The sequence below is a fragment of the Delphinus delphis genome, chromosome 15 (genome assembly GCF_949987515.2).
Source record: "Delphinus delphis chromosome 15, mDelDel1.2, whole genome shotgun sequence".
Lineage (NCBI taxonomy): Eukaryota > Metazoa > Chordata > Mammalia > Artiodactyla > Delphinidae > Delphinus > Delphinus delphis.
In genome coordinates, this window is record NC_082697.1 from 4223057 (window position 1) to 4235901 (window position 12845).

At 51.9% G+C, this 12845-nt stretch overlaps 1 protein-coding gene across 17 annotated transcripts in view; it reads right to left on the minus strand.

Annotated features, from left to right (window-relative positions):
- The window catches only part of GNAS (GNAS complex locus), a 54203-nt gene that overhangs the window by 8539 nt on the left and 32819 nt on the right, over positions 1–12845 (minus strand). For 2 of the 17 annotated variants that reach the window (XM_060033326.1, XM_060033327.1), the window contains exons 2-3: positions 5980–6052; positions 2984–3028 (exon numbers count right to left, since the gene is read on the minus strand). In XM_060033326.1, the coding sequence (XP_059889309.1) occupies positions 2984–3028; positions 5980–6052 (118 nt within the window). Of the gene's footprint in view, positions 1–2983; positions 3029–5979; positions 6053–9413; positions 9596–9746; positions 10383–12075; positions 12100–12276; positions 12456–12845 lie in introns of those variants that run through there. The other 15 variants (XM_060033341.1, XM_060033339.1, XM_060033336.1 and 12 more) reach the window with 14 other exon arrangements.

The window sequence follows — 12845 nt, forward strand, 5'->3', positions numbered from 1 at the left end:
GAAATGTCTTTAAAGAGAGTCCCAATTTTTGACGTATTCACGGGGTTAATTGCCCAAGAGTCGTGGGATGGAGGTAGAAATTAAACACGTAGCCCCTCAAGGCACAACACGACAGGACATTAATGCGGAGGACACGCGGGGTGGGGGGGGGGGGAGGGGGGCGGGTAACAGCAAAGTGCAGCCCACGGGGGAGGTCAGCATGTGACGTGGGAAGGCGGCTCTCGGGTCGGGGGACCACGGCGGTGGGGGATGGGGGATGTCACGTGCTCTCCTGCAAGAGAGCCCCGTCCCTCGAGAACCTGGCCTTTCCTTGCATATTCGTTTGAGGGGTGGGCCCTCGTTTTCTGAATGATCTCATCGCATTTCATCCCTACCCCAGGGGCAAACTAGCCTTTGAGACCCCGCCCCTCTCACACCGGAATCAGGAGCTGGTTTAGAGGTGCTGTGCTCATCAGGGGCTGAGGGTGTGGGGGTGACAGATGGTACCAGGAACCCCCTCATGGTCGGGAGAACTCCAGGCACGGATATGAAAGCTGTGCTGCCAACCAGGAGAGTGGGATCCGTGCCCCAAGCCCCCAGACTCTTAACGCAACGACCCTAGGCTTAAAGGGCGAGTGTCCCGACCCCTCTCTGTGGGGCTATTCTGCTTCGTACGTTTCTGAAAATTACTAATTGTGTCCAGACTTGGTGCTACAGTCTGAATCAGGTATTTAAGACGTTGGAGTTTTAAAAGGACACGTGTTTGTCCCTAACGTTCACCCAGGAATTCAAAGTCAAAACCCCATAGGACAAATCCATTCCCATTCATTAGATACAAGCTCCACTTTCATGGTACTGAGAGCCTTTAACCTGTTTTTATGGTCCCACCAGAGTTAAAATTAGATATGTCCGGGTATTTAATACCCAGATGAACAAAGAGCAAGAGCAAAGTTATTTCCAGAAACCTGATTCTTTCATTCAGTTTGATATTTTGGTCTAAGTAGTAGTATGATAATTGGAAAACTTCCAGTCTTAAATACGGATATTCTGAGAACGTGTTCAGTATTCATCTACGTATGTGAATAGGTGTGGGAGTATATCAAGTATAAAACAGCTAAAATAGAAATCTAAAATCTAATTCGGGCGTGTAATACTAAAACATAAAAATTCCTCCATTGAAGCAGTTACTCTGTAGATGGAGCTATGATTCTGGGGGCTGGCAGGTTTATCATAATTTTTACTATCGCTTAATGAACTTAATGTTGATTGTGACATTCGGAGAAAATTCCTCAGATGTCTCTAAGCTACTTAACAAAGCCAAATTGTATATCAATTGCTAGAATTCTGATGGACTGAAAAATGGGGGCTGGAAGTACTTATAGGATATTGTAGCTTCTCCCCCTCCCCCCCACGTATAAAGCAGATCAGGGCTGCTTTCTATGCTAGGTTTGAATTCTAAGAGCTGCCCACCCCGCTCCCCGCTTCAGCTAAGTATTAGGGGAAGGCTATGTCGTACTAAGTTCTATACCATTTTTATCTTTATGCCTTTCTTTTTTCCCTTTGGTGGGAAAAGACAGAAGACAGACGCAAGATACAGGGATTGCTGAGACATGCAGATAATTTTTATTTATCACATATGTTAATACTTATTTCTACTTGTAGAACAGAGTCACAGATAGACGAGCAGGCTGTTAGTAGGTATTAGAAGGGTTCAGGGGTCTAGCATAGCATCTAGTACACAGTAGGTGGCTCAGTAAAGATGTGTCGTAGCTCTCAAATGCCAACTTTTGGTACAGTAAACTGTCAATCACTTTTTATGTAGATGCCTTGGATAGTTGATACACTACATTTTTGTCAATTAGGGATTCTTTTTTTTTTTTTTTTGTTTTTTTTTTTTTTTTGTTATCTTTAGAGGTTAGGTGGTAGGGCCCCCTCCCCGCTCCCCAACAGAATAGTATTCTTATTAGAAGTTCCTAAGACGGGCAATTCCAGCATGCAAAGTGTGATAGGACATAGCCGGGAAGATGAGACACTGAAGCCATCATCTAGGGGTAATGTTGTCTAAAAAAAACAGATGAACAAACATGTGTCAGTTACTTGGTCCCGACCCCCCGTATCCTTTGCCCCTCCCCTCCCAGGCCACAGAAGCTATTTCTTTCAGATGCCCTAGACTAGGTCAGTCGGCTCTGCAAGTTCTCAGGAGAAATAGCTGCTCCCCCACTGCAAGCTGAATAAGCAAAGCAGTGCTCAGAGGGTTACCTGGCATGCGTGTGTGTGCGTGTGCGCGCGCGCACGGGCGTGATGGGCAGTGTGGATGCAGGAAGTGAAGAAAAAAAATAATTTGATAATGAATGGAAAAAGATGGAGGCCATCATTAATTTCCTGTCCACTAGCTAGCATAAAGTGCCTTGGGTTAAAATAAAGTTGACAATTTTAAAAAGACCAGAGGCTTTTCGAGATCATTCTCAACAATGACCTCCCCTCCTCCTCGGCATTCTGTTTTCCCAAAATTAAGGACAGTGGCACCACGTATTTTAATAGAGGTAAAAAAAAAAATCCCCCCCCCCCGGGGGTCTGAAATTTTACAATCAGACCAACCACTGGGTAGATGGAATTTAGTAGTTTTAAAAACAAGCAGCCAGTTTTAAAAGCAAGTAGCCAATTCAGATGGTGAGCTGGGGGGTTGGGGGGAGGATAGAAACCATATGGAAAAACATCAATTGTAGAGAAACCCTAAACTGATCGTCTGAAGTTGAGATCTATAGCCTCCCCCCAGGTGGATCTAATTATACTTTAAGGTTGGCCAAAAAAAATTGTTTTGCACTTCACTTGCTCTGAAATGTTAAGAAATGATGCTGTTTGCAGACATACACCAAGATGGCTGATGGCCCTTAAATGATTTTGGTTTTCTTCCCGGGTCTCTGTGTCCTCAGTTTCCCAGTATGACCCTCGTGTGTGTCAAATGTGCGTGTGAAGAAGTTTCTCTGGTTTTGAATGTGCCTACCCATCGCTGTTGCTCCTTGCGGCCTGCGGGTCCTCTTCGCCGCCCCTTTTAAAGAGAGATTGAAAGCTCACCTAATCTGCAAGGCACCGCAATTTCACAAAAACCCCACACAGCCTCTCTACATTCCTAAACAAATGGCCACCATCCTCCCGTTAATTCTTAGGTCGCCTTTCTGGCTAAATTGGAATGTCTACTGAGACTGCAGGCCGTAGAGGGAAGAATTCCACACCTTCGCTGCAGTATTAGCAGAGTCCTCTGGGGACTCCCGTCGGGTACAGAAGAGACGGATAATTATTTTCTTGTGCTTTCACTAAAGGTACGTGCATCAGGGAGCTAAAGCAGTGATTTATCTCACAATTCTTTGGAGAATACAGCAGCGCAAACGGCCCCTGATTGTCCCAGACCTCAATCTTCACCATGTTGCATCTGAACACAGACATGGGTGCTTTTGGCCCATGATTTCCTGGTGCCAATATTAATTTCCTCCCTTTTTGTAGTCGGGAAACTACCTATGTTATTTCGATATAATTGCTCCCCATAAACTGTCATCAATTAAAAGTGTGCCTGGACCATAAGGCAACGAAAAATAAAAAGAATAAAACCCACCCACTACCACCAACCCTCCCCACCCCCCAAAACCCAATCTTCATGAATGGTAGGAAATCCTCCTCGAAGGTGGGACGGGCAAGATGGCTTAAGCTGTCTACGTGGGTTTGTACTTGATTAGCTTAGTAGCTCAACCAGTGTTAACGGCACTTTTTTTTTTTTAATGTAAGATAGAGAGTTAGCGTTGAGTTAGGAAAATCCGCACTTGACCTCTGTATTTCTGAAGGTCAGATTAATGACATGTTACTCTGCAGATGTACTTGGCACAGCAGTCTGCGGACAGTTAAGGCAAATGTAATAGCTCAGCCCAGCCCTGACAAAGCGCACATTTATGGAGGAAGGAGGGAGAGACCCTGCACCACACAGAACACCCTTTCGTGGACGGATGTCCCCACTTCACAGGGGATTCCTAGTGGAGAAGGAAACCGCTTTTGTTGCAATACCACAGCGAGGAAAAAGAAAAAAGGAGGCTCAGTTGGACAAGATAAAAATAAGGTTTCTAAACTCACGTAAAGAATTCCCCTGTATGTCACTTTCACGGGCTAAATTTAACGTCCTCGGAGATTACCTATGGCTTCCTCTACAAAGCAGGCAAACTGGGAATGTCGCTTCCTCTTTTGAAAAAATAGAAAAGAGAAGTTCTGGTTTAAATGCCTCGTCTGCATTACAAACGGGCTCACTTAGGGAGGAGAATCCTTTCCCTAAAAAAAAATTTTAGGGCAATCTGCAGAGTAATAAAAAAACTTTAAGTGAATTATGTCAAGGATGTCCTATCTTCTATTGGACTCGAGCTAAGGTAAACAGTGGCTGCTGCATCCTTTTAAAAAATTCGAGCCATGTCCAGTTTTAATCAAAATATTTATCTAGAGGGTACATGGTCAAATTATTTTTGCTTAACTAGCCTCATGAAGAAGCTCTCCCCAGCAAGTTGCAGGGGGGAAAATTATGCAAGATTTTTCTTTAGATTACAAAATCATAGCAAGGAGCCTATTTCAGGTTTTTTGTTTTAATTGACGGATGGCAACTCTGGTGGCAAGGCTTTAGAAATTAAGAATTTCAGAACTGGTTTGTGACAAGTCAACTGACTAACAGCATGTATGTGCGTATCGGTAACTCACCAGGAGCCATTCATAAAATTAATAGTCCATCCCTCTGAATTTTAAAGCTTAAAGCATCCTAAACTAAAATGTCCATTTGTATGGGTGATGTCATCCTTTTCTCCACCCCCCCTTATTTGGTCTAAGAAATTCTAGAATTTTCCATAAAGAGCCTGTTTTCCATAAACTGCCTTCAGCTCAGCTCTTTTACCTCTGAAAGGTGATAAAATTCATCTTTGTCATGTCCCCCCCCCCCCCCGCCCCGCCCTTAGTAGGCGACAGTAACTTTTTTTTTAACTGGTTTGTTCTGGGTGCACAACTTAATTAAACTATGCCCCTTTGACTCAATCTTCCCTTTTGAAACCAAGGGGGAAGGCAACTTTCAACTGAATCCAGGTTTAAGAAAGGGAATAGGATTGCTAACCAACTACTAACTGCAGACTAGTGGCTTCAGGTGTTTGTAATCTAGTGAGGTTAACTGCTCTCACCCCCGTGAAAACAGAGGCTGGGTCTGGGGAGACTTGTGCCCCTTATTTGCATCCTTCCTGGCAAGTAGAACGCCATGCCCGTCTTTCACATCCCTGATATAGGCACTCTCTCGTTTCATCTTTATTCTCACTGCGGTATTGTCACATTGTCCTATAGCAAAATGCCCTGAAGGACTTTTCAAAGGCAAAAGTACCTCTTGGTCTGGCCGGAAGTGCCCAACTCCCAGCCTTTCCATCATTTAAACGTCTCCTTTTTCTTTTCTTTAGGCAAGACCATCGATTTTTAAAAAGGGAAACAATGATCTACCCATGATAATTCCAAAGGGGGTGAGGGGTGGGGAATGAGGAATTATGAACAAGGGCTGACTCTTCCAACTTAGTTCTATGTGAGAATATTATTGAAACCATGTTTCCCTAGTAGTTTACAACATCCTGCACTGGTGCATTGCGCTGAAATGTGCCTGGGGGCGGGGGGCGTCTCTGCAGTGGTCAGCGTCACCAGGCAAAAGGGTGGCCACGGCCAGAGTCAGCTATGTCTGAGACCCACTGCACCAAAATCTGCCGCAGACCCGTCACAGGGCCAACACTGGGGCTTTATTATTATTACTGTCTCGTTGCTGCACCAAAGAGTAAAAGGAGGGAGAGGAGAACAACCCCTAAAGAGCTCTTCCCTGGATTTTCTAACATGTAGGCTGAAAAAATTCAAGCGGACGTTGCCCAGCCCCCAAAAGCTACCTGAACTTCCTAAAGGTTAGCATCCAATGTGCTACTCTGCCTGTGCCCTTGCCACAGATTTGACACTTACTCTCCATTAAACCCATTAACATGCAGGATCCTCATTTGCTTCACGATGGTGCTTTTACCAGATTCTCCAGCACCTAGAAAATGAAAGTAAGTCTCAGGTTAAGAGGGAGGCATTTTACACACTTTGGGCAGGGAGGAGAGAGAAGGAGGACTGCCGTTTTCTCCATAGAAGCAACACACAAAAAACAAACAAGAGACTTGCAATTTTCCTTGACATTTCGACGCAGAGAAAATGAAATAAACATCCAACTTTGTGTGTACCTGCAGTATTCCACCGTCAGAACAACAAACAAGAATGAAAGGTTTTGGTTTGTTTAGGTGTTTTGTTTTCTTCTTTTTATTTTTCCTTTTGGTTGCCTTAAGATTTGTGGGGTGGGCAAAGGGGCAAAGAAAGAATGACGCAATTCTGTCATGGGGGGGGGTCAAGAAAATTGCTGTTAAAGCCATGAAACTGGATGTTTGAACTATGAGCGTTCACTGGTAAAAATGTACACATTAATGTATACGGCCACATAGTTCACTGCTTGTCAGATATTTCATGGTTAAAATACCCCAGTATTCACAAAACAATGCCCCGGCCCTGCAGGCGCCCCCAGATCACGTACTGACGCAGCGACTGCCTCTTCAACATTTTCTCAAGGCTGCTGCCTTCTCTGCAGGGTTCTCGCCCCCCGGGCTACTTAAAAATCAACCCCTAAGCCCCATACTATTACATTTTATCCACTTCTCCACACCCCTCCCCCTTTTCCTGCTAACTTTGTTTTTCTAAAGATAAACTCTGGATACAACAACCATGGTGGGGGGGACACCATTGATTTGCTGTCACCTTCTCGAAAAACATTTAAGTATTAAATACAGGGCTTGAGAACTACCCTATTAGCATGTTAAAAGGGCAGGACTTTAATCAGAAGGGAAAATATTCCTGGGAACCACTGAATTTTCAAAGATTCCAAGCCCTTCCCAACGAACAGAGCTTAGAAGGGGCACATGCCCCCATTTTAAACCACCTTTCATTTGTAAAAACATATATTTTATGGAAAAAACACAGTTCCACCAAGCTAGAAGGAGGATTGCTGGTTTCTCATTTTCTGTTTTTGCAAATGGATACTCTCTCCAACAGCTAACCCTGAGGGGACAATTTCTGTCCTCCTCAAGCACAAGCCTGTTTGGTTTTTTAGTCCTCTTTTTCACTTTTAATTTTATTAATTGTTTTGTTTTACTGCCCAGAGAGCAAAGCATTCCTCCTTCTCCTGCCTTTTCACAAGGCTGTAATCAATATCTGTAAAAAGTTAAAATCAGTTTCCACAGAAACATTGATTTCAAAGCAAACATTCTATCTTAATGAGCCTAACTCTCATAAATTAAAATATTAAAGGTACGATTAAGAGATTCCATGAAGAGTATACATAGTGTTAATCAGAATCTCCAACACTCTCGTGTTAAAGTGTGTATCACCTCTCTTTAGGGCACAAACAGGTCCGTGCCTCAGTTTCCACATTTAGGAAATTGGAGAATCGGACTGAAAAATTACTGCCAGATCTTTTGTGATACTGTAATTCACTCAGATTTCATATCATTAAATTAAAAAAGAGGATTCTGGGCATCACTACTTTTCCTCTTTTGCGTGGGGGGGCATCATTTGGTGAGAATCACGATTTAAAGATGCAAAATGTGTGGCACTGCCTTGGGCTGCAGACCCCCACATGCCAGACCCTTCAATAAATTATGGCAATAGGGCTAAGACACCTGGGAAAGGTTAGGCCAGTGATGCCAGGTGTGTTCAGAGCAACAGTCTCAAGTGAAGACTTTGTGATGTCCGTGCAAGGCTGTTAGAAATTTAAGGTACCATTAACATCACACTTGTTTTAAATTAGTATTCAGATAGCAGGAGTGTTCCTAGGAAAGATTCTAGACTTTTCTAGGCTTATACTTTGAAATCAAATTACATGGCACATTAATATTCACATAGCATAGTTCCACCTTTGTAAGTTTTTGACGACACCTCAACATACGTACCATTTAATTACTGTAATTGCAAATGCATAAACACACACCAAAGGGACTTATTTTCACTTAATAATTTTCTGCTTTACATAAATCTGGACCCAGGAGAACAAAGACGTGACCCATCCAAAAAAAAAAAAAGCAAAGCAGACGCCACCACAAAGAAAAAACAGCCCTTTACATTTTATTCTTCATAATCAAGCTGTTCTGTTGATATGTGACCATGAACTAGGTCTTAACCTAGCAAATTCACAAATTAACTCAGATAGCCAAATTACTAAGGAAGTGGAAAACTTCCATACTAATTAATGCTTGTGTAATTCTTCTGGTTATTTCAACAATTTCTTTTATGCTTTTGTTTGATTTATTTTCCCAAAGCAGCACCTTTAAGACAAAAGGGGAAAAGGCCATCTCCTTAGAGTTCACACACACCCCCACCCGCGTTTTTTTTTTTTTTTGGCCAAAGAGGAAAAACCGCAATCAAAAGAGAAAACCCCAAGCCAAACAACCAAATGTCACTTGACAAACAACTAACGTAGTCTCATCTCCTTCCACCTGGAAAAAAAGTCTTTTCCTTAAAGCATTCTCAATCCCCCTCCCACCTTGAAAAGGACAAAAAAAACCACGCCATTTCCAGACCAAGAAGCCATTTACAGACAAATGTCATTTTCCAGTTCTGATCTGTGCATGTCTTTTTTTTTTTCCTTTCCATTTTTTTCACAAAGCACTCTCAATGTGGCCGACTAACAGGAAAGTGTGTGTGTGTGTGTTAATGGTTTGGGGGGGCGGCAGCTGCTACAGTTAATTCTCTTCTTTGCTTTTCAAAGAGCCTGCATATCTGGAAGGGGAAAAAAGGTCATACTGTAAAATGACGTGTCATTTGGCTTCACTGGGCACTTAGAGTACTAACTCCATTTTTTTTTTTTTCGGCCTTATTTTATTCGATTCTCCTTCTCTTCCTTCCACGGCCCGGCCCGGCCCGGGACACGTCTGCTCCGCGCACACAGTGTGTCCTGCCCGCAACGCACCAAGTCGCGCCCAGCGGCCGCCGCGCTCCCTCCTCCGCCCGCCCCCCCACTCCGGCGCCACGACTCGCCCGCGCCCCCTCCCCCTCGCTGCACCACCTTTACCACTCCGAGCCCTTCCGAGGGGCTGATGTCACCCGCCCCCACTCTCCTCAGCCACTTCTCCCGCCGAACCTCTCCCCTCGACGAGGCCCCCTCCGCCACCGCGGCGCCCCCCCCCCGCGTCACCCCCTTCTCCGCCGGCCCCTCTCGCTTTCTCCCCTTCCCTCTCCCAACAAATCACACACCCAACGGAGGCGGGTCCCCCTCCCTCGGCCCGCCACCCCATTTCCTGTCCCCGAAACCCTCTTTTTGTCGCAGTCTCCCGAGCCCTGTGGGACTCCCCCTCCCCCTCCCCAACACGCACCCGAACCCCTGGCGTCGTGTAGGCCTCGCGGAAAAAGAGAGAAAGAAGAGCGAGGGGGAGGGCGAGAGAGAGACAGAGAGCGAGCGGCCAGGGGAGGGGGACCCGCGCCCGCGTCGCCACGGCCCCCGGACCCATTTTGGGCCCCCGCCCGGCCGAATGGCGCCCCGGGGTCCCCCTTCCGGCCTCGCCCCCGAGAGACTGAGCCCGCGGGCGGGCGGCGGGCTCGGGAGCGCGCGCCCGGGGCGGGGGGCGGGCTCGGCGCGCGCGGCCTGCGGGGCGCCCCGAGGGGCCCCCGGGCCGGGCCGGGGCCGGCGCCCCCCGCCCCGCCCTTACCCAGCAGCAGCAGGCGGTGCGTGGCCCGGTAGACCTGCTTGTCCTTCTGCAGCTGCTTCTCGATCTTTTTGTTGGCCTCGCGCTGCGCCTTCTCCTCGTTGCGCTGGTCCTCGGTCTTACTGTTTCCGAGGCAGCCCATGGCGGCGGCGGCGGCGGGGCGCGGGGCGCGGCCGGGCTGCGGCGGCGGCGGCGGCGGCGGGGCCGGGCGCGGGCGGCCTCACGCGGGCGGAGAGGGCCGGGGCAGCCGGGCGGGCGGGCCGGGCGCGGGCTCGGCTCCTCGGGGAGGAGCGCGCGGGGCGGACTGCGGACCGCGCGGGGAGGGTGGTGTCGGTCTGACCGAGCCGAGCGCGCGGCTCCCGGCCCCTCGAGCCGAAGCCGAGGGGTCTGATGGCCGCCGCGGACCGAGGCGGACCAGAGCAGGAGCTGCGGGAGCTGCTGCCGCCGCTGCCGCCGCCGCCGCTCTTATTGCCTCGGCCGGGGCCCCGCCGCCGCCCCGACCCAAAGCTCCGCGGCGGGCGGGGGGAGGCGGGGGGAGGAGGAGGCGGCGGCGGCGAGGGGGGTGGAAGGAGGAGGAGGAGGAGGAGGGATGAGGAGCGGCCGCGGCGGCGGGGAGGGCGGGAGCTGGTGGAGGGAGGCGCCCCCCCCCCACGGGTACCCGGGGAGGGGGTCCCTCTGCCCGCGCCCGGGACGGGACGGGCCTGGGAGACGCCCCCTCGCCCCCCTGGCTCGGGCCCCAAGCGGGGCCGGCCACGGGGGGAGAGGGGGCGTCTCCGAGCCGGTGACGACCCCTCGCACGACGCCAACGCTCCACCCCCCGGGCCGCGTCGCCCAGCGGCCCCCGAGGCCGAGCCCCCTCCCCCCTCCCGCGGGCGCCGCCGAGGGGCCGGGGTGGGCGGAAGGGGAGGGAGCGCGAGCCAGAGCCCGGACTTAGGAAATTTTTCGAAAAGAAGAGAGAGACAGAGAGAGCTAGAGAGCAGGGAGTGTGGAAGAAGCGAGGCGAGCACGAACCAAAGGACAGAGCAACCGAAAAGGAAAATGTGTCCAAACACACACACACAAATACTCAATAAAACTCCACACTACACAACGATGGTGGTGTCTGGTGGCGGGGAGGGGGCGGGGGTCTGACTAGATGAGCCGCTCCTCGCGCCCCTGGCGCTGGGCGCCATGGCCCGAGCCGAAGGCACCCGAGGTCCCGGGGCGCCCATGGCCTCTGCGCTTGGCCCGGCCGCCCACGAAGGAGAAGAAGGCGCAGCCCAGGAACATTCGGAAGCAGCAGATCGCCCCGAAAAAGAAGCCGCAGCCGCGGCCCTGCTCCGGGCGCTTCTGCAGCAGGAAATCGAGTACCCACGCGGGGCTGCGCACGGAGAGAACCGGGAAGGTCAGGAGCGGCAGGTGGGCGCTCAGCGCGCTGATCTTCAGCAGCCCGGACCCCCACACGGCGCCCCTGAAGCCCCGCAAGGCGTCGAACAGGTCGTCCTCGTCGCTCGAGTCCGTGTCCCACTCGATCCAGATCCTACTCGTGGCCCCGGCGCCGGCGCCCACGCCGCCCCCGTCGGCGCCCTCCGCGGCGCCCTCGTCTGCGCCGCCGGCGGCGGTAGCGGCGGCGACCTCCAGGCCTCGGGCCTCCTCCTGGGCTTCTGGCACCTTCTTCTTCTTCTTCTTCTTCTCCTTCTTCTTCTTCTTCTTCTGCATCTTCTCCAACTTCTTCCTCTCCTTCTCCTTCTTCTTCTCCTCGTTTCTTCTCTGCTCCAGTAGCTTCCTCTCGATCTTCCGCCGCTCCTTTTCGGTCAGCAACTTCTCGGAGGACGCCTCTTGCTCTGGCTTCTTGGGGGGCTTCTCGGTGTCCCCTTTCTTCCGCGGTGCGCGCGGCTCGGCCAGCGCTGCAGCCACCGCCGCAGCTTCGGCAGCCACCTCGGCCGCAGCCAACGCTGTCTTCCTCTCGCTCTCCACCGCCCAAGCTTTGATCTTCATGGCCATCTTCAGCATGGTGGCTCGGCCACCTCGGGGTGCCTGGCTCTCGCCTGGCCCGGGCGCCCTGCTTGCCCCCGGCCTCGGGCTGGCCGGACCCCGTGCGCCCCGTGTCGGGGGAATCGGCTGCGATCCCCGCTGCGCTGCCCCGGGGCCGCGGAGCGCGGCTGCCGGGCTTCGTTCGGGCTGCTGGGCTGGCTGCCTAAGAGTTAGCGCCAAAAAAGGGTGAGCAAACGAAAAAGGGGCGAGAACAAACCAAAAAGCACCCAACAACACGAGAAATCAAAAAGCAACAAGAAACGTCAAACAACTCAAAAAAGAAAAGTGCAGAGGCGCGATGGCACGAGGTTGCTGTTACCCTCAGGCGCTCCTTGGTTAGGCTCTTGGGTACGCCAATGGAGAAGAGAAAAGAGAAGAGAGAGAGAATTGGAGGGTGCCCGGGAGGCGCGGGCAGGGCGGCAGTGCTGGGGCGCCCCTGCCCCGTCCCGGCCCCGGTGGCTATTTCCCCGCGCCGGGCGACTCGCACTTCCGCGGGAGGCCACGGTGCCCCCGGACTTACATGTGAGTGAGGTGCACTCACACGCAAGGCAGTGCCTGCCTGCCTGCCTGCCGGCCGCCCGCCGCCGCCCCGCGAGGGGACAGGAGTTCGCTCCAGCCGCGGCGCCGCAGCCCGGAGCCAGAGAGCCTGCGAGCCAGAGAGCGAGCCGCGCCGGGCCGGCCACCTGACGCAGCCCGCTCCGCGGTGCCGACGCGACTGAGTGTCCCCGCCGGAGAGCAGCGCTCCTAAGCAGCCCGATGACGCCCCAGCCTCTTCAGAGGACGGACCCACCGTGGCGGCCCCTATAAACCGAAGGGGAAGCCGAAAAATCGGCCCGCCGGGGACGCGCCCAAACGGGCCGCCGCGCACCCCGGAGGTGCAGGCCGGTGCGGGGGCCACGCGGGAGTGGGCGCGGGGCGCGGGGGACGCGGTGGCGGGGGCCGAGGGGGCGCCCAAGGCGGTGGGCGCCGGACCCCGCCTCCCAGACCTGCCTCCCAATTTTCGGTGAGTGGTGTAGCCCTGGGCGGCGTGCAAAGTGTGCGACGGCGGCGCTTACCCCTGCTGCGCGCCTCCTTACCTCCAGCTTCCCG